A 22,130-nucleotide genomic window follows, 5' to 3' on the forward strand; every position below is an offset into this window, starting at 1 on the left:
TTTCCCAAATAGCTGTGCCATTGCTTAGGGCCACGGTTGCCATCCAAGAGACGCAAAAGAAAACATAGAAAAAGCACACCAACTTGAGGGCTTCAATCTGAACTTGGAACGTATCCTTTCCACTAACATTCTACTGGGGGAACCCACACCACCCTGTTCAAGGACACTAAGAAATGCAGTCCACCTTTGCAATAAGCAAGACCACGTGCCAGTTTCTGACATTGGAAGTTAAGACTCATTCCTCATTTTTTAGGGGAAGCAGAAATATTGCCAGTGGTTTCAGTTGGACTGTCATTGTTCAGCTTCAAAGTTTTATCATAAAACTGCCCAACTAATTCAGGCTTTCTCTGCTTCCCCACAATTTTAATGGGAGTACTCTTGCAAAATCCCTAAACCGCTGTGATTTTAGAACTGGTTTCTAAACCTGTTTACCTTCCCTGACACACCCACGCCTGCATTTCTAATGAGAATGTAGCTAACATAATGTTCTACCTGTGAAAATATCCGTAGTTCATAGTTATATAAAAGGATAAAGCAAATCCTAAAGCATTCTACTAATGAATGGTTGGTACTAACAACATCAAAAATATTACTTACGCAGAATTTTATATTGTGCTTTAATTATGTTTGTGCTTTGGAATGAAACTCTAGAAAGAAATGGATAGACAAGGTAACAGTCCCTTAATTTGCATTATCAAAATTTCCTTGATTTGAATTATCTAAGAAGTAACTTATGTGACCAGATCCTGAGATGCTGGCTTTCAACTTCTCTAACAGTCACATTTTTCTACAATGCCATGATGTAATTAAATAGACGAATGTTAAACTTGTAACTGTTACTGTAAGACTATACTACTATGATAATATGAGGGAAAATGGTGGGAAGGGAATGGAGGGGTAAAGGAAAAGAAAATTGGGGGAATCCCTCTACCTACAAAACTATATCATGGGAAATCATCACAACAATAAGTTTTAAAAAGAAAAATGTAGATTAATACGAAAATGTAAAACCTAAGACAAACAATTTTAAAAATGTAACTAACTGGAATCTTGACCTTGTATTGTGTCTTTTTTTTTCTCTTAATGCATTTTTATTTAATTTGGCTTAGCTATTTTGAAGATTGTATTACTCTAGGCAGAAGCAGTGTTTTAGAATTCAGCTGGGTCATGGGAACTTTCTCGCCACTCCATTCTAATTTGCAGTTTTGCTATAATAAAAGCCCTAAATATATTGCTACTGTCTAGACGTTTTATCTGAAACAAGTGTCCTTTGTAGTCTCAAAGGACTTTTCTATTTTATTTCCAGTAAATCAAAGTCTGTGAAGAGCTTCAGTTCTTATTAAGACGTACCCTTCACAGCCCAGTGATTGCCAACTGTGGCAAGCCATTGACAGTTCATTTACATATAAGTGATGACTTCCATCAGGTAGTTGGCGCAAAAACACAATGGACATTTAGAACATGTCCAATATTTCTTGTTCTTTGATGAGCATAAAGTGCCAATTTTTATACAGAATCTAACTATTGAAAAGTGAATGTGCCTTTTCCATGACCTTATACTGTCTTCGATAGCTCTAGAGTGACATATTGTCACTGAACTTGATCTAGAATCATACCTTTAAAGGACAATGAGTAGCCCTATTTTAGTTATTTAAGAGTCAAGGACACAGACAAAATCATAGTATTCTACTAAAGGAAAAATTAAAAACTTTTGTATGTTACCCCAAATTAACATAATAATTTACTACATTGATACTGCTTTCATAGCCACCTTTTTTCTTACACATACCATTTGAAACAGTGATTATATAATACCAAGTGATCCTGTATTCTGAGTTGTAAGTACTTTCATTCTAATTTTATGGTTTTGTTTTTGGAGTTGTGGTAGAAAATCCAGGCAGTTTTATCCCAATAATGTTATAAAAAGGAACAGGCTGATTATCTGTTACATTAAAGAAATCCAAATCTATGTGTGTGGTTTTTTTTCAGCCTTTTTTTGCATTTTCTGATTTTTTTTTCAAGTTTTTTCAGTACTCCTGTGATTAAACTCAGAATACTGTATTGGACTCCTATGTTTTATTTCATACTGATTAATGTTTAAATAGTAATAACATAATATAATAAATGTAAAAGTAATGCCATGGCTATGTTAAAATGCAATTGAAAAATGTTTAATCTTTATTTTCACCTACTTTAAAGGCAGAATAACACAGAGAGAGAGAGAAGAGATATCTGGCGCACACTTACCTCTTCAAATGCCACAACAGCCAGGGCATTTGTTTGCCAAGCCAAAACAAAGAAGTAAGGGCTACGTGCATGAGGCTGGGAGGGAGCCAAACACTTCAATCAGGATTTATTGCCTCCCAGGATGCTTCATCAGGAAGCTGTGCTGCAAGTGCAGAGGCTGGGATGCTAACTGGCACTCAGTATGAGCGATGGACACCCCTTTATGAATTGTGCCACCTCACTTGCTTCATATAATACATCTTGAAAACTCATTTCTAAATAATTTAAGTGATGAAAGGTATTTAGAAAAGCAAATTCTTTGACATATGATTTCAACAAAACATCATATATAGTATTCACTTCCTAGAGAAGAAAAGAGATGAATCCCAGTGGTATTTCATATCAGAATTATGAATTTTATAAATAAGAATTCTTAAGTTTATTAAGGGAATTTATTGATCATGGAACAAATTTTAATCTGATGAAAAACATACCAGACATTATGTGAGTTCATTATTATAGAGCAGACTGACTTTATGAAGAAGAACCAGTGAATGGGGTTTGTCCTTTCTCTTGTTAATTGAGAATGAAATAATGCCATGGCTAGCCTGTGTCTTGGAGCTCATATGTCCAACTATCAAAGGTAACAGCACTGTGCTAACATTGGTCGCAGGCCTTAGTGTACCGTTTCATTTTCCTTTCTCTTATGGAATTTGCCACCAACTTCCCCACAAGCCGGATGTTGGCTCTCTTGAGTACTGGATGTCCACTCACTAAAATAGAAAAAATATATATGATTATATTAATATATTTTCAAGTAATATAAAAGAAATATATCATGAACTAGCAATCATAGAATACTACAGAAAATTACTTATGGTTGTTAAAAAACAAACCTGCACAAAATGTGATTTCCTTCATATATATTACATATGCCTTCTATATCCTGCAAGGGGCTCTGTAGACCTTCCTGGAGGACAAGGAGAGTTCAGGGAAAGGGTGGGAGAAACTAGGGTATTCCTAGGCTCAAGAAACCTTGAACCAAATTAGAAGCAACACATGTTTTAAGCAGGAACATTTATTTTTTTATTAACACAATAAATTCTGTTATTTGAATCACTGTAATCCACTGTTTATACACATTCCTTGCACACATGACCTTCATCTTTATGTATAAAATTACTTTCCACTTAAGAAATGAAAGCCATAGATTTATTGTGGCCAAGTTATACACAGCAGTAATTTGTACGTACAGCTGTATATCTTTGGTGTTTAGTACCTATAGATGTTATTAAACTTTCAAAAAACAAGGATGCAGTAACCATTCATATTGCTAAAATTTAATAAGTGATCGGATGTGTTGTAACAAACAGGGTATTATTACTACATTCATGTGTATCTATTTTGTGTATCTAACAGCCACATAGTAAAAACCTCATAGCAACAAAATTAAATTAGTCACATTAACAAAGGATTTAAATAGACATTTCTCCAAAGAAGACATAAAAATGGCCAACAGGTATATTCAAAAGTGTTCAACACCATTAATTATCACTAAAATGCAAATCAAACTGACAGTAATAACTTAAACCTGTAAGGATGGATATTATCCAAAAGTCTAGAGATAACAAATAATGATGGGAATGAAGATGGATGTAGTCATGAAAAATGCACGGAGTTTCCTAAAGATCCTAAAAATGAAACTATCCTATGACCCATCCAGTGCTTTCCTGGGAATGTACCCAAAGGAAGTATGCTGCGTTTCTATGTTCACTGCAGCATGAATCACATCCAGGATAGGAAAACAGCCTAAACATTCATGGACAGATGAGTGACAGAAAAATGTGCTACAGGCAGTGGATATTACTGCCATTTGCCAGAAATGGATAAGATGGAGGGCATTATGCTATGTAAAATAAGCCAGACACATAAAAAGAAAATATTGAATTCTCTGCCTTACTATACAGAGTCTATCAAGTTTCAAACATTCATGGATGGAAAATGAAAGAGTAGATGAGGGGCCAGGTAGGAAACAGGGGTCTGTAGCTCACTATGTACAAAGTAACAGGGATGGTTCAAGATCTAAAATACAGCAGAACACGAGGGCTGATAGTACTGTGCTGCATCGGCACTCACGCCGAAAGAGCAGAGCTTCGCTGCTCTGCACACAAAAACGAAACAAAGCATGGGTGACTGCGAGAGCTGATGCATTTATTCATCTACCTTACTAATATATCCCATCTGTACAGCTAACTACAGACAATACAACTTAATGTTAAAATAAACTCACTATACCATAATGATAGAATGTACAAAACATTTTGTATTAGTAATTATGATTTCTGTTGTGTAGTGGTGTCCTCACACACTTAAAAAAGGCAAGTGGAAATGGGTTCTGTTCAGTTTTCTGGTGGAATTTTAATATAAAGTTATCTCCTGTTATGAAGTGTTCTATAGAAGGCAATACCAAGTATCATTTTACTAGCCAGATGATATTTGAAAAATAAGATTATTCACAATGAATAAAATAGAAAGTGACTCTTAAGGGTGCAAGAATTTGCTCATATACATTTGAGAAGCTTTATTATTGTGAAGCCAAAAGAATAACAATAATAAAGTCTGTTTTTTGAAGAAAAGATATATTTGATACCATACCTAATTCAAAATATAGTTGCTGTATTGGCTACACTATACTATCATATTTGCTAGTTGACTAAACTTTCACTGTCAAAGTTTTTGCCTATTATTTAATAAGCACTTAAGTTAGAATATCACTTTGTTATAGGAAGGACAAAAATGCAAGAACACATGCTATATTCTTAATCTTTCAAAGTAAATATTCTCAAACTTCATTTTTGCCATCTTATGATGGAACATATTTAGAAACAATTATTTTGATTAAAACAAATTCTGAATAGAATATCAAATGGTATTTTGACTTCATTGTTAAGCTGGCAGAAAAAGGGGAAAATGTACAGGCCAAAATCAAAGTGAAATCATTCATCTTCATAGATATTTTACACCAAAGACAGTTCTATTCATCTGAAAATTTCATTTAAGCCTTAGATACATAAACTTTTTAAAAAAGATTTATTTGTATTGGAAAGGTGGATATACAGAGAGGAGGAGAGACAGAGAGGAAGATCTTCCGTATGATGGTTCACTCCCCAGGTGGCTGCAAAGGCTGGAGCTGAGCCAATCTGAAGCCAGGAGCCAGGAGCTCCTCTGGTTCTCCCACGCGGGTGCAGGGTCCTAAGGTTTTGGGCTGTCCTTGACTGCTTTCCCAGGCCACAAGCAGGGAGCTGGATGGGAAGCGGGGCTGCTGGGATTAGAACCAGCTCCCATATGGGATCCTGGTGCGTGCAAGTCGAGGACTTTTACCACTACACTATCGCACCGGGTCCATACAAATTTTTTAATTAAAATTTTATTTTATTTTTATTGCAAAGTCAGATATATGAGAGGAGGAGAGACAAACAGAAAGACCTTGTGTCCAATGATTCACTCCCCAAGTGAGAGCAAAGGGCCAGTGCTGCGCCAATCTGAAGCCAGGAGCAAAGAACTTCCTTCAGGTCTCCCACATGGGTGCAGGGTCCCAAGGTTTTGGCCATCCTCAACTGCTTTACCAGGCCACAAGCAGAGACTGGATGGAAGTTGGATTGCCGAGATTAAAACCGGCACCCATACGGGATCCCGGAGCATTCAAGGCAAGGACTTTAGCCACTAAGCCACCACACCAGGCCTGGATATACAACTTTCAAACTCCTGAGAAGAATGGGGACATAAGATAAAACACAGAGTCCACCCCAAATGAAGACCTTAGCCTGAGATCATCATGGAAGCCTGGACTCAGAGGACAGAAGATTAAAGTGGCTGGGAGCAAGGGAGGGAGTGAATTAGAGAGGGAAGGAAAGAAGTGAACAAAGGATACAATGCACGGATGGGAGAGAAGGAAGGATGGAAATATGAATGGGAGGGAAGTGGAGAAGAGGAGAGGAAAGAGAAAGAAGGTAAGTGGAAAGGGAAGAAATATAGAAATTTAAAAATCAAAAACAAACAAAAAAAGCAGTAAGTAAAACCGCTATTTCCATGAGGCTTCATAGACCCCAGAGCCAGGACCAAAGCCAGACCTTAGTTTAATGTTCTAGTCCCTGTCACTATTGTGATCCAAAAATATTTCAAAGTTACACACAGAATGGATTACAACGATACCTTTGCAAAGACTGATGAAAGTGAGAGAGAGGTAGGAAGGAAGGGACTTGAATATGGGGCGAGGGAAGAGTAGCTTTCTTCAGCGATGGACTGCATGGCACCCGTTTGCTTTATGCCAATAAAAATAACAACAAAATAAAGTTGTATTGGGCTTAAGAACAAATGAAAAAAAAAAACATCTGAGAGGGAAGAAATTTCAATCAAGTTCTTTTGAAAATGGTAAGAACAACTTTCAGTAACCCTCAATGCACCTGAGAGTGTTTTTCAATGGAAACAGGTTCTAAAGTAAAATCTACTGGGAATTTTACTGGATGGTCACTAGTGACTTGAAGTCTTGAGTGGAAGGTTAGCAGAAAGCAACATGTCCACTTGGTCTGTGAAGCAAGGACACATAGCTTCCCTCCCCTCACTCTGTCACTGTGTTCTACTCAGCTAATCAAAGCAGAATAGCCAACTGACATCTTTTGCACATTCCATTGGCTCCAGAAGATCATTGCTCTTGAAATGAACAAGGAGAAAGAGGATTTCCTGGACCTTAGGACTTTGTGAATTTTATGGCTGCAACAGGGCATGGTTGTGCAGGGTCTTTGTGCCGTCACCGGATCTGGCTCAGACTTCCTCAAATGCAGGAAACATCATTGTGGATGGCTGTACACTCCCCCAGAGAAGCACACAGCTCCTTTGTATAGGATGTCCCTGAGTTTCTGGGGTATGCAGGGCACTGTGGCCTCACCCTGGGCTGTTGCTTTACTCACACAGAGCAGGCCTGGTGCTCAGAACAAGTCAGTCAATGTTTCCATCCTTCCTCCTCTGTGGACACTGGAGATCTCTCATATTCTACCTGGATATCACTCTGGACTCTTGCCAAGACTCCCAGACCCATTCAGAGAACACCTCTGGATGTCCACTGAGGGAGCAAGCATCCTGTAAGCCAGGGAGGCATATTTAAAAGATCAATGTCCTCAGAGGAGATAAATCCAAGATGTGTCCACAGATGCCTGGAGATAAATGTAGAAAAACAAGAAACATGACTAAGGAGGACAATACGACTCTCCAAAAGAAATGCAACTGTATTTCAATGTTAGAATGTAAAGATGAAGACGTTGATGAAAGGAATTCAAGGAATCATAATAAGATTACTGAAAAACAGAAAAAGCAAACACATAATATAAGAAAACCATACATTACGTGAACAAGAAATTATTCCCGGTGATAGAAATACTGAAGAAAAATAACAAAAACTGAAATAATAAAATGATTAATTCAGTGTACCAAATAAAAATATAGGATGGAAAGCCTTCAAATCAGATTCAGTGTAGCAAAAATAAAAATATCTGAGCTAGAAAACAGATCTTTGGAAATATCTTATACAAAAGAAGAAAAATTGGAAAACACAAAAACCGATGGTGCATTGGTTAAGGTCCTCGCCTTGCACGCCCAGGATCCCATATGGGCGCCGGTTCTAGTCCCGGCATCCTTGCTTCCCTTCCAGCTCCCTGCTGTGGCCCGGGAAAGCAGTCGAGGACGGCCCAAGGCTTTGGGACCCTGCACCCGTGTGGGAGACCTGGAAGAGGCTCCTGGCTTCGGATCGGCATAGCATCGGCCACTGCGGTCACTTGGGGAGTGAATCATTGGATGGAAGATCTTCCTCTCTGTCTCTCCTCTCCGTATATCTGCGTTTGTAATAAAAAAAATAAAATAAATCTTTAAAAACAAACAAAAAAAAGAAAAGTACAAGGCACTCTCAACAGACGGTCGACAAAGATCTTCACCATGACACTTTAAGATCAAAGTTCCAAAAGTAAAACATAAAGAAAAGACTCTTAGATTTGCGAGACAGAAATGCCAGACTATCTTCAGATGATCTTTAGTTAGACTGACAGCTAAAAACTCTCATCAGAAACCCACAGGCAAGAAAACAATGGAGAGATATAGCTCAAGTTCTAAAAGAAGCTGTCAACCTGAAACACTGTACTCAACAAAGTTCTCACTCATAATGGAAGGTCAATCAAATACTTCAAAAACCAACAGATGCTGAAAGGTTTTGTCACCACACATATAGCCTTACAAATGATACGTAAGGAAGTACTACACACAGAAACAGAGAAAGATAGTGAGTATAAATTAAAAAGGTAAAGACAAAAAACCGCCTAGGAAAAGTACAAAGGAAATTAAAACAAGCAGTAGGAATATTTCCTAATATAGGAAAAAAGTGACATGACCAAGTTGTTAGATGTCAACGATGCCTTTGAATGTAAACTGCAGGCTGAATGGATTAAATACAATAATCATCCGTGTGCTGCCTACAGGAAGCACACCTCATCAACTATGATACACCAACTAAAGTAAAATGTTGAGAAAAGCTATTCCGTGCTAACAAAAATTTTTAAATGAGCACAAGTAGACATCCTATTATGATGAAATACTCTAACACTCTAATTTTTAAAAGAAATCAAGCCAGTATGTAATGAATAGAGGAAAATTTCAACAAAAGATGTGGCCCTAATTAATATATATGCACCCAGATAGTAATAGATCTAAACGGAGATACAGATTTCAACACCACTCATAAGAAGGAATTTCAACAACCACATTTATCAACAGACAGATCAGCTAGACAAAAATCAACAACAAAAAGAAGAAATAATCTATACTACTGATCAAATAGGTCTAATTGGTACCTCTTGAATCTTTCATTACACAGTTGTAGAATACACATTCCTTGTAACAGTGCATGGGACATGATCTAGTAGAGATATTATGTCAGGCCATAAAACAACACTCAACAAATATAAAAAGGTGAAATTGTACAATGCATATTTTATAACCTCAATGAAATGAGGCTGGAAATGAACAACTGACAATCTATAGAAAATATGAGAACAGATGAAGATGGAAGAATATGCTCTCCCATGAACACTAAGTCATAAAACAAATCAAAAGGGAAGTAAAACAAAATTCTAGAGGCAGGATGACAAGGCAATTTAACAAAACTATGGGATACAGCAAAAGTAGTGTTAAGGGGAAAGCATACAGCAATTAGTGTCTACCTTAAGTGATTATAAAGGCAACTAAAATATTCTACCAATGCATCACAAGGACCTAGAAAAACAAGCACAAAAACCAAATCTCAAAATTGCAAGAGAAAAGAAATTAGAGATAGAGTCGATTGAAACACAAAATGGTACAAAAGATTAGTGAAATGAAGAGCTGTGTTTCAAAATATATATAAAGACAACATATATTTCACTGGCCCAACTCGTCAACAAAAGGAAGACCAAAATTATTAAAATCAGAGATGAAAAAAGGAAGATATTACAATGGGTATTGAAGGAAAAAAAGAATGATCAGGAATTTCAATAAACAACTGTATGTAAAGAAGTTGAAGAATCTGGAACAAATAGATAAGTTTCTAGCTAACAAAAGAGAGAAGACCCAAATTGTTAAAGCCAGAGATCAAACAGGAGAGATCAAGATAAATAGCAACGGGAGGGACTGATCATGAATTACTACAAACAGCTCTATCCCAAGAAATTGCAGAATCTAAAAGAAATGGATAGATTTACGCACACATACACACCTAAATAGTTCAATAACCAAAATGGAGACTAAATCAGTAATAGAGACCTTTCCAACAAACAGTCCAAGTCTGGATGGCTGTAGTGCTTAACTCCACCAAAGTTAAAGAATTATTTAAAGTCTTCCTATTCAAGAACCTTGAAATGCAGAGAATTTTCATAATCCCTTCTATGAAGCCAGTATCACTTTTGTTCTAAAATAAAAGATAAAACAAAGAAATGCTACTGTAGACCAATATTCCTCATGATGATAGGTACAAACATCCTTAACAAAACACTAATTGACAGATAATTCACCAAAATCTACTGAGACTTGTCCTTGGTGTACAGGCATGGCTCAACATATAGTCAATAAACTTGATACAGCATATTGTGTGACAAAATAAACTACATATTTGGTCATCACGTGTATAGTGAGACCTACTGATTTAGATTCCTGCTAAGTGCTATGAGATGATATAAACGTCAGCAATTGAGACCCTTCTGTTTCTTCTTTTACAAAAAAGAAAAAAACAGTTGTTGCTATATGATTTAAAGTGAATGATTTTGAGCTATCCCTCTCTGCTCTTCATATAAACAAAAGATGAGCAAATATTGTAGTGCCGTGGGTTAGGCTATTCGGATCCCTATTTTCTCTAATAGAGTGCTGGAGATCAAATCTTGCCTCCCCTTTTCTGCTCAAGCACCTGAAACACAACAGCTGATGGCCCAGATGCTTGGGCTCCTGCCACTCACATGGAGACCACTGAGACAGTTCCTGGTTTCTACCTGTTCCATTCTGGCTGCTGCAGGCACTTGGAAAGTGAGTCAGCAGATAAGAGACATTCATCCTCTCTTTCTCTAGCTCTCCCCAACCCTCTCTCTTTCAAAATCGTGAGAATACTAACAAGGCATCATCGTGGTCTTCACCAGTAACTGATCTTAGTCACAATGAAAGCAGAGAGAGTTCTAGAGGAGAACAAATGGAGGACTATTTGAGTAATTCACATTTGACGCTAATGTGTAGCAAAGATCCAAGCCTGAATGTAAGTATGTATGCTTTAGGATTGTAAAAAGTTGCATATCCAGAAACTTGCACAACAAATCTACAAGGGCCCTTTTACGAAGAAAAGCCAAGATGCCATATGGCAAACTCTTAGAAACAGATGAGTAGCGGGGTGGGCACTGTGGCTCAATAGGCTAATTATCCACTTTCAAGCACCAGCATCCTGTACGGGTACCAATTCATGTCCCAACTTTTTCACTTTTCACTTTTCATCCAACTCCCTGATTGTGGCCTGGGAGAGCAACAGATGACAGTCCAACATCTCAGGGCCCCACACCCACATGCATGGGAGATCCAGAAGAAGCTCCTGGCTTCAGATTGGCTCAGCTCCAGTGTTGAAGCCATTTGGGAAGTGAACCAATGGATGGAAGATCTTTCTCCCTGTATCCCTCCTCCTCCTCCTCTCTGTAAATCTGCCTTTCAAATGAATAAATTTTAAAAAAAGAAAAAAGAAACAGAAGAGTGTGGGATGAGAATGGGGAAGTGTTTAGCTTCGTGTTTAAACACCAGTTGAAATGCATGGATCCCAGGTTGGAGTGTCTCAATTTACACCTGGCCACGGATTCCCAACTCCAGCTCCCTGCCAATGCACAGTCTGAGAGATGATGTTGCTGAATCAATCCCTTCCACCAATTTGTGAAATATGTGTGGAGTCCCCAGGAGCTGTTGAGGGCCGGCAGCATTTGGGGATTGGTTCAGCAGTCGAACGATATCTCCTCCTTCCCCTTATTCCTCTCTCACTCCCTCTTCCTCCCTCTCTTCCTTTTACCCTCTTCTTCCTCCTCTCTCTTTTCAATAAAATAAATAAAAATGATCTTGATAAAAGAAAAGAGTAAGCCAAGAATAACTTTGTCCCAATAAGACAGGGAAATGATTTTTTGTTTGTTTACTGAGCAATGTCTTGGTGTTTTTTTTTTTCTGTCTCTGCATGCTCATATTCCTTGCTTTAGCAACTCCCAATGGAGACAACTTTATGTTTGGTCTGTAATTTTGTGAAGGATAATTGAAATGAGAAAATGGGACTAGCTGAAAAGCTCCTCCCCAGGTGCTGGGACACTAAGAGCGCAAGGCAGTTGTGACCATGAAGCAAAGGCCAGGAAATGAGCTTGCTCTCTTCAGCAACTTGATTCAGACCCAAATGAACCCAGCACAGACTGGACAGGTGCGGGTGGCATTAGCAGCAAGACAGCCTCTCCAGGTTCTCCAGAGACAATAGCAAGACAGTAGTAGATGTTGGCACAAAGAGGCCAGAGGAGGGGCAGGATGCAGAAATACAGAATTCCATGCTACAGTTCAAAGAAAAAAAATTATGAGAACACATGCGGAATATCAAAGAATTCCTACTAATGACTGCAGTCATGAACATGTAGTTGAGTATTATTTTGTATCAAAATTGATTTGGTTGATCAATATTGATTTGCTTTGGATATTTTGGTTCCCAGTTCTCACTACTTCTACTTTTGGCTTCTGACTGCAGTTTAGACAAACAGAAAGCTTGATTAGTGGAACTAAAATTAAATTATCTCATTGCTGCGGCTTACCAATTCCAAATTAATAAAAAAAACTTACCAATAACTAATAAATATTCCATGCTTGAGTTCCTTAAATAATCAGTTCTCATTTTTACAATGTGCAAAAATGGACAACATATAGCTATTTAATAAACATAACTATTTCAAATGAGGTGAATAATTTTACAGCATTCTGTAAACGCAATGCCCTTGGAGCATAAAAACCCAGAAACAAAGATGACCAGTACATTTCAGTGATCAGGCTTAAAAACACAAAGCAGATCATTTTGAGAGCTCTTACAAAAATTCACTGAAATGGAGTTATTTCAATACAAAGAGTTTGGATTTCATGCATATAGGGGTTGTTCAAAAAACTTCAGGGAAGATATGGATTATGAAAAACTATGCAAAAATTTCAGATTTTTTGCATCAAAATAAATGTATTTATTAATTCTGTTATCCCAGTGTACTGCTCATGGTACCATTGGGAATCCTCACACTTCAAAGCACAGAGCCTGATTCTGGTCCCTCTACCCCTGTTTGAGCTCAGTGCTAATGCATGCACTAGAGACAGCTGCTGATGGCTCAAGCACTTGGGCTCCTTACACTGCCGTGAAAGACCCAGACTGAGTTTTTGGCTCCTAGTTTTCACTTGTCTCATCCCAGACTGCTATGGACATCTGGAAAGTGAACCGGCAGATGACAGATTTCTGTGTCTTTTTTCTCTCTGCCCTTCAAATAGAATGACAATAAATAAATACACATTAACATGAAAAAAAAAAAGAAGGTTTCTGCCTGGAAAAGTATAGCACTGTTCAGAAGGAACACCGCTTTGGGAATCCCAGAGATCAGAATGTGAGAGACAGCATAAGGAGCTAGCAATGTGACCAGACATTTGTGTGATTTCATGAGAACCATTTCCCACAGAAAGGGAACAAGAATGGAACTCGCAGACAGGTAGAAATACAGAGGAGGAGACTGAGTGCTTCTGCACCTCCTCCCTCTTGGACCAGGCCCTGGTGGGGAAGGCAGAGGATAGAAACAGCAAAACCACAACAGTAAAAATACACACAGCCCGTTGGAAAGTTGGAAGGGGAGAAGTTTTGTGGAAAGAGGCTGGAAAACCGCTTAGAAAATCCTATGGAGCCACAGTAGTGCTCGGTTTTTAATGATCTCAGTGAAATATCCTGGGCAAGCACGGTTATAAGGAAAGAAGGCTTATTTAAGTGACAGTTTTGGAATTCAAGTCCAAGATCATGTGCCCCAAAACAAGCAAAATCCCTTCAAGAAATGACTGCTCCCTGGGCTATAACCAGGGTAATACAAGATAACTGAAAAATTGTATATGGCCATAAAGGAAAGAAATGCTCAAAAGAAAAAACATAGGGACATGAAAAGGGGATCCATGATCAACATTAAGAAGCTTCTGGCATATAAAGCTTAGACAATTTGAGAAATAACAATAAAATGTCAGATTACTACTCAAAATATGCAATAAATATACATGATTATATATTGATATACAAATATGATTGAATAAATAACTGGAGGAGAATGCTTTCATTACATAAGGATTTTGAACAATTTGTAAAGATATTTCCACCTCTATAAGGAAGGTTAATTTGTGCAGCCCAACCCAATTCCAGCCATTGTGTCCGAGCTGGACTTAGTCATGAATTTTCATAAAAAAGACTGCAGAAAAGGAGGCGGGATGCCTTTATAACAGAACAATGCGATGTGTCACAGTAGGTATCTTAGCCAGGTGCTCAAGGTTAACATCCAAAGTGATGGCCACGTTGGCGGCATGTTCCTGCCAACACAATGCAACAGCAACAGCACTTCACCAGCTTTCAAAACTAAGCACTGTCCTCAATCTAACCATGAGAAAAGTACACCACACAAGACCAAACTGAGGCACATTTCACAAAATATTTGAATAATAATCCTTAAAACTCTCAAGCGCTTGAATAAACAAGGAAATACGGGACACAAGCAAGGACTCTTAAGACACACGACCACTAAAACTAGGGTGTTTTCAGAACCGGACCAGTTTCATAAAACCATAGCGCTATTTAAAGGAGGTCTAATGCTACATTATATTGTTGCTTGTTTTTTGATGTGTATTTATGTATCTTCAAAACACCACCCATTAGCTTTTTTTTTCTTGCTAGAAAATGCATTACAATTAACTGAGTGTTCAATGATAAGTTTTATAGTAGTCACTTTTCCATTACACAACGACATTAACGTCTTTCATTCTTCATTCAAGAAATTACATCAAGTGAAGTAATATATGCCTGATTCACCGTGTTAGACAGCATATAGTATTATGTGATATGAACTGATTCTAACACTCCTTTCTCCACAATGCTCCTTTTCTCTCTCTGCCTCCCTCTCGTTCCCTCCCTTTTTCCATCTCTTCCTTTCTACCCACCTTTTATCATTCTGCCATTCAAACAAAAACTTAATTAGCTCTACCTTCTAAAATGAAATTGTCCTTGAGATCAATCTGTTGAAATTTATTAATCATACTTTCCCATTGGAAAGTTATGACATTTTTATTATGGCCAAAATTATTTTTATTTTACATTCTTTCTTCCTTTTTTTACTTATCTTTTTTTAAAGATTTGTTTATTTTTATTGGAAAGTTGGATATACAGAGAAGAGGAGAGACAGAGAGGAAGATCTCCTGCCCGCTGATTCATTCCCCAAGCAGCCACAATGGCTGGAGCTATGCCAATCTGAAGCCAGGAGCCTCTTCCAAGTCTCCCACTCAGGTGCAAGATCCCAAGGCTTTGGACTGTCCTCGACCTTTTTCCCAGGCCACAAGCAGGAAGCTGGCTGGGAAGCAGGGACACTGGGATTAGAACTGCAGCCCATATAGGATCCTGCCACATGCATGGTGAGGACTTCAGCTACTATCTTTTATATTCTTTAGTTAAGTCTATTTAGTTCTCCCAAACTGAATACATATCTCTTCAGATTGTCTCTCATTATTATGTATTTATTTAAACATTTGCCTGACTATTCAATTTTATCAATTGCTTCATTCAGTGTTTTCTTTAGTAATAAACATTTGTTTCCTTAAACATGTTGATTTAAAAAGGTATAACAATAGAATTCTTAAAATGGTGTCATCCCTATAATACATTTATAGAAGGCTGGACAACTTGACTTTCCTTCAAATACTTGGTACTCCTGACAATCAAGGCGGAGTGCCCAGCCCTTTCCGTACTGTTAGCAACTTTATTTTTAGCCTTCAGGCCCAATTATAAGAAATCCGCTCTCAGTCAGAGCTCTTCAGCCAAGTTTATACAAAAGTGGCTAGGTTGCCCCCTTTAGTTGGATCTCATTCATAGTTAAGTGGCTAAACGGTGAAACTTTGGAGAAAGGATACAAGAGATGAAATGACAAGAGTGGCTTCGGGGTTTTCAATTTGGAGTTAGTTCTTACATTTCTGCATGAAATGCTTCAAGAGATTAATAAGAAAATACAGGATAATTTACAAAGCCAAAGAATTTAGAGTTCATTTAAAAGGCACAAATAAATTTCCATGAGCTGAAGTCAATCCTAACATTTTAACAAATGTATAAGATCTATACAGTGGGGAAGTCTACCCCCCATTCACAGTCATTTATCATTTATTTATTTATTGAGGTCAATTTAATTAAAACATAGTGAGTTATCCAGTTTTACTCGCTATGGTTTGTTGTGAGAAAGAATTTTTTAGTTGTTCGCACGTAATAATTGTACAATGTATAACAGTTATTTTTTGATAATGTGTACATTCTTAAAAATCAAATGAAGGTATTTGGCATAACCATCACTTAAACAATTATAGCTTCTTTGCAATTAGAACATTGAAAATCAAGTATTCTGGAGATTTTAAAAACTATGACTAATTTGTTCCTCTTATCTAACCATAATACTGTACCTAAGAATGACTTCTCATTCTACCTCCCCTTTCTCCTTTCTTCTTGTTGGTGCTACTATTCAACTCTCAACTTCCTAAAGATAAGCTTTTCCAGATTCATAAGTGAGTTAAAACATTCAGTGTTTATTTTTCTAAGTCTTATTTATTTCATTTACTATCATATCCTCCAGGTACATCCATGTCATCACAAATTGCAATATTTTACCTTTACTATGAGTGAAGAATATTCTATTTTGTCTCAATATTACATTTTCTTTATCCATTTATCCACTGATGGACACTAAGGCTGATCCACATTTAGGATGTTGTGAGTAGTGCTATGATGAACATGAGGTTGCAAATTTCTTCTCAAGAGACTGAAATGTATCATTCAGTGGAGTTGCTGCTTTTTATATTAATCCTACATTTTATTTTTTTAATTGTATTTATTTATTTTAGCATTCCATGATATAGTCCCGTAGGATCAGGATTTCCCTTACCTCCTACCCTAATCCCTGCAGCCTTGCACTGATTTCCCCTACATTATTACTGTAGTCCTTCATAAACAGTCATAGGTCCATCATTCTGCTATTTAAGTATGTCCTGAAATTGTAGGCATGGACAATGGCAAAGAGTCTAACATCCTATTGTCAAGATATTTTTAACAGTTTCACTGGGAGTCCATCTTTGATTCTGAAGTAGAGATGCACACTGCATTGTATCTTCACATCAACAACAGAGAAAAAAACAAATTTTAAAACAGCAGGAAATTAAATAACATGCTTCTAAATGATCAATGTGTCACTGAAGAAATGAAAAAGAAAATCAAACCTTCCTGAAGCAAACAATGTTACTGTGTGACCTTTGAGTCAGTGAGGAATTTGATAAAAACAAAACTTCTTTTTTTTCAAATGAATGAAAATAAAAACAGAAATATCAAATCCCCTGAGGTGAAGCAAAAACATTATTGAAAGGGCTATATTTTGCATGAAGGTTGCCTTGTATCAGAGAGAATATATGATATTTGTCCTTCAGGGATTGACTTGTTTCATCAGTCTTAATGGTCTCTAGTTGGGACCATTTGGTTGCAAATGACAGGATTTCATTCTTTGTAATAGCTGAGTAGTATTCCATGAATTATATTCACCACAGTTTCTTTATCCACTCTCTTTTTACAAACATCTGAGTTGAAAGTATAGTTTCTTAAAATAACCTTTAGAAATATATTAAAAAAATATTTTTAAATTTATTTGGAGGGCAAAAACCACAGAAAGGGGTAGAGAGACAGAGAAAGAGTGAATCTTCCATTCACTGGTTTATTCCCAAAATGTCCATCCTAGCCAGGGCTGGGCCATACCGAAGCCAGGAGCCTGGATCTTCTTAAAAATCTCTTATGTGGGAGCAGGGACCCAAAAACTTGAGTCATCTTCTGCTGCTTTCCTAGCACATTAGCAGGAAGCTGGATCAAAAGTAGGGCATCCAAAACTTGAACCGCATCCGTGACAGATGCCTGTGTCGGAGCTGGAGGCTCATCTGGCCATACCACAATGCCGGCCTCAAGAAATGATTTTTTTTAACAGCCAATATTTTTATATCCCCACATGAAGCTCACTTTACAACTATAATTTGGATTTTTTTTCTCATTAACACCAAAATAAATCCATGAATCCTTTCTATAATCAGTCTCCAAACTTAACCACTCTTGGAAAGCAGCTAAGAAAATCTGTATCTTTCTTTCTCTCAAATATTAAAAAATATTCCCAATATCAGGATAGTTTGCTGTTCTCTTCCTCCTATTTCCATGTTACTAAAATGGGAACATACCTGAGGTGCTGTCCTCTCTCTATGCCACTTCCTGGAAATATATTTTCTTTCTACTATGATTGGTTTTAAGTAAGAATCAGCCTCCTGCCAACTCTTTAAATTCTGAAAAAGCTAGGTAACTACATCCAGTTATGTGGCAGATTAGATGAAAATGAGCACGGGCCACACTACCTGGGTGTCAATCTTTTCTCTATTGCTTACCACTTATGTAACTCTCAAACAACTGCTCTTTCTATCATTCCATTTCCACATCTGTTGATTGGGGATAATGCTTACCTCATTACACCTGCAGTTGCTGTAATGACTGAATGAGATTATATATGTGCATGTATGTACAAAATGACTAGGCAAGTTTAACAAAGGTGAGTTGGAGCCTTCAATCAGGAGTTTGAAATATGTTTAATGATCATGATGATGGCAACAGGAATACTTGCTATTATTTACTGAGTCTCACTGTGTCCAGGCGCTGATTCGGTTCGTCCAACAGCTCAGTGAAAAATATTGAAATATTCTGATTCAAATATTTAAAATGAGGAAACAGGTTAAATAACTTATTAAAGAATTAAAAATTACTAGACTCAAAACTTCTAAATTAAATTAAAAACTACTAGGTAGGATTCAACCAGGTAAGATTATTTCAGATCGGAAAGCTGGTAATTAAACCAAAGATAAATATTGCATAGTTTTCCAGCATTGATGATTCAATTAGTTGTAAGCTTATAGTTGTATGTCTACACTTGATTTTTTTTTTAAAAGATTTATTTATTTTATTACAAAGTCAATGTAAAGTCAGCGCAACGGCTGGTGCTATGCTGATCTGAAGCCGGGAGCCAGGAACTTCTTCTGGGTATCCCACACGGGTGCAGGGTCCCAAGGCTTCGGGCGGTACTTGACTACTTTCCCAGGCCACAAGCAGGGTGCTAGATGGGAAGTGGAGCTGCCGGGATTAGAACCGGTGCCCATAAGGGATCTTGGGGCGTTCAAGGCGAGGACTTTAGCTGCTAGGCCATGCCGTCGGGCCCTACAATTGATTTTTCTATTGGTTTTATATTTTATTATATAATCTAAAATTGTGCCATTGGTTATAGACTCAAAATCAGTCAGTGGTAAACAATCTTATGAACAAAACTAAATATCTAACATAAAGTGTTCCCTAAATCTTAGAATAAAACAACTCCAGAAAATGCACCTGCCAAATCTATGAGCAGGCAGTTAATGTGCCAGTTTTAAAGGAACTTTCTGAAGCTGTAAAGTAACCTGTAATATAATGAGATATTATACCTCAGAAAGTTTAATGAGATGTCAAGTCCACGGAGACAGTGGGTAACAAAATGGAGATTTGCATTCTGGCAGTTCTTTTGTAATAAAATAATTTCTGCAAAACTAAGCAGTGTTCTAAAGTGGGCATTGTTTTTTCATCTCCATCATAACTTCAATATTTTTCTTACGTAAAACTTAACTCCAATAAAATGTAAGGACTGAATGCTTTATCACATGGTGAGGATGAAGCCCGGAACTCCAGCATCAGTGTCCTGCACCAGGGCAGAATGCCAGGGCCCAATCTCAGCTGCTCCTTCCGATCCAGCTCCTGCTAACGGCTACACCTGAGGGCAGCGTTGATGGCTAAAGTACTTTCCTCTCCGCGGTCATGATCTATCCCTGTTCCTTTCCTTCCATTCACACAGTGGGTATTAAGGTATTACTCCTTATTTCCACCCTCTTTCCGAATCTAGAGAAACAGAAATCAAAGTAACTCTATTTCTGAGTTGCCCTTGAAACCGATTCCCATATAAACTTGGAAAGCAGAAGTGAAGCACAGCCCTTTGTTCCTGCTACCACATTTTTTCCCAGTTCCTGCTACTAGAAGGCAAGGTCACTGAAAGGTGGGTCTGTCTGGTTACAGTTTAACGAAGACTTTTAGCTAAATTTCTGGAGGAGCAGAGACCTTGCAGCAGCAGCAGCTATAGCATCTTTTTTTAAAAACTTCCACATCCTGATTTCTGATCAGCTGCTGTGGAGTGTTGTGAAATTCATATCTCCAAAAGTCGCCATCAAGATGGCGGTTCCCTTGGTGCAAGCCTTTCATTCCTGGAAGACTGAACTAAAAATCACTCATTCAGTCTTCCAACAATCTCTTACATCAGGTACTATGTCATGCCCATCTCTTATTAACATTGCTACTTGCACTTAATTTTCTCAGCTGAAACTTTACTGGTGGTAAAAGTTTCCATTCCCTTACTGACAGACTCCAGTGCCACTGAATTTTGGTCTTGCCTCTTCCTGCCCTCCAGTTCACCCTCCTCATTCTCGGCTACCTTTCCTCGGTAACTGAACGTATTCATCCCCCACTAATTTGACAAACTGTTCTCACAACCAAATGGAGAATGTTTTTTGTTTCAATTTAAGCTTATTAAAATGTGGTCGTGAAAGAATAAGAATACTGTTGAAATAGAAAATGCAGACTTTGGTGTTAAACATCTAAAGCAATGATTCTTTCTGTCTTTTTGCTGTATTTAAATTGCCTGTTTGTCCTGATATAAAGCTTCAACTCCTGCCAGTCTTTCACTCTCCTTTCACTTTTTATGCTTGGTGGAACACCTCGTGCTCCGGTTGCTGTTGCTTCTGCTGATTAACTTTGGCCCCAGATACTTTGTTTCAACAAGGAGTAAAGGTACCATCCCATGATACTTGGTAGTTGCCACAAGACATAAATGTATTTCAAACATGTGCAAATAACAGAGTTCAAGATCAGGCTAAGTATCTTGCCTCTAATGTAATTTCTCGTTCAGCCTTAGTATTACGAATCTCAGCTTTATTATTATTATTATTATTATTTGCAATTTTTCTGCTTTCCTTCATCCTTTCTTTCATTATTCATTATTAGTAAAATTTAACATTGGAGTAGTTATTAAGATAGTCCCAATTTCATTCAGCTAAAAAGCTCAATTGCTTCATATCAAAGAATAAATATTGGTCCGAGAGCACCTTGCTCAGTTTGTACTCAGCTGCACACTAAAATAAATACCATACATATTTATACATGACGCTTGTTGGGAAGACTATCGGAAGGATAAACAACATTTGGGAAAACCAAAAGCCATTTGTTTCTTTGTACCTGACCAAAAATACGTTCAGCTGGTATTTGCGCTACTATAAAGATGGCCGCCTACAGGCCATCTGACACTTCTGCTCTCAGCCTGTAGCGGCAAGGGAGCAGGCAGAGATCAAGAACTACCAGGTCTAAATCACAAAATGTCATGGCCAAATCTGTGGAGCATGATAAAGAAGAAAATCTATTAACACCAGGAGCTGCGACAGCTCCTACTTCTGTGTTTCTGGATGGTAACCAGGAAGGATTTTATGAAAAGAAACAACTAAATATGATAGATCTTTAAAAAGTTCACAGAAATGCTTATTAAGAAAAAAAAATTGTAAGGATTTCAAAATGTTTTCACCAAAATTAAACTATCTTTTAACTTTATTTTTCATGAGTTTTTGGGAGTTTCTCCAGTAAGCAAACACTTTCATTCTCAAATGATTTTAAACAAGGGGCAAGCATTCTGGCAGAGTGGATAAGCTGAGTGTACAAGGCTGGCATCCCATATTGATACCAGTTTGTGTCTCAGGAGCTCCACTTCCAATCCAAGTCCCAGCTAGCAACCTGGAAAAAACATCAAGATGCATCAAGTGCTCGGGCCCTTTCCACACACATGGAAGACCAAGAGAAGCTCCTGGATTCAGCCTGGCCCAACCCTAGCCATTGCAATCATCAGGGGAGAGAAAGAATAGATGAATCTCAGTCTCTCTCTCTCTCTCTCTCC

General features: G+C 37.7%; 1 protein-coding gene across 1 annotated transcript in view; it reads right to left on the reverse strand.

Moving 5' to 3' along the window:
- Nucleotides 1–2,695: 2,695 nt before the first annotated feature.
- IQCM (IQ motif containing M) overlaps nucleotides 2,696–22,130 on the reverse strand; it is a 300,465-nt gene continuing 281,030 nt past the window's right edge. The window contains exon 11 of the mRNA XM_040967396.1: nucleotides 2,696–2,999. Coding sequence (XP_040823330.1) covers nucleotides 2,884–2,999 — 116 coding nt within the window. The 3' untranslated portion in view covers nucleotides 2,696–2,883. The remainder of the gene's footprint in view (nucleotides 3,000–22,130) is intronic.

The sequence above is a fragment of the Ochotona curzoniae genome, unplaced genomic scaffold, assembly GCF_017591425.1.
Source record: "Ochotona curzoniae isolate NIBS_2020 unplaced genomic scaffold, NIBS_Ocur_1.0 scaffold_4506, whole genome shotgun sequence".
In the NCBI taxonomy this organism is placed as follows: Eukaryota; Metazoa; Chordata; class Mammalia; order Lagomorpha; family Ochotonidae; genus Ochotona; species Ochotona curzoniae.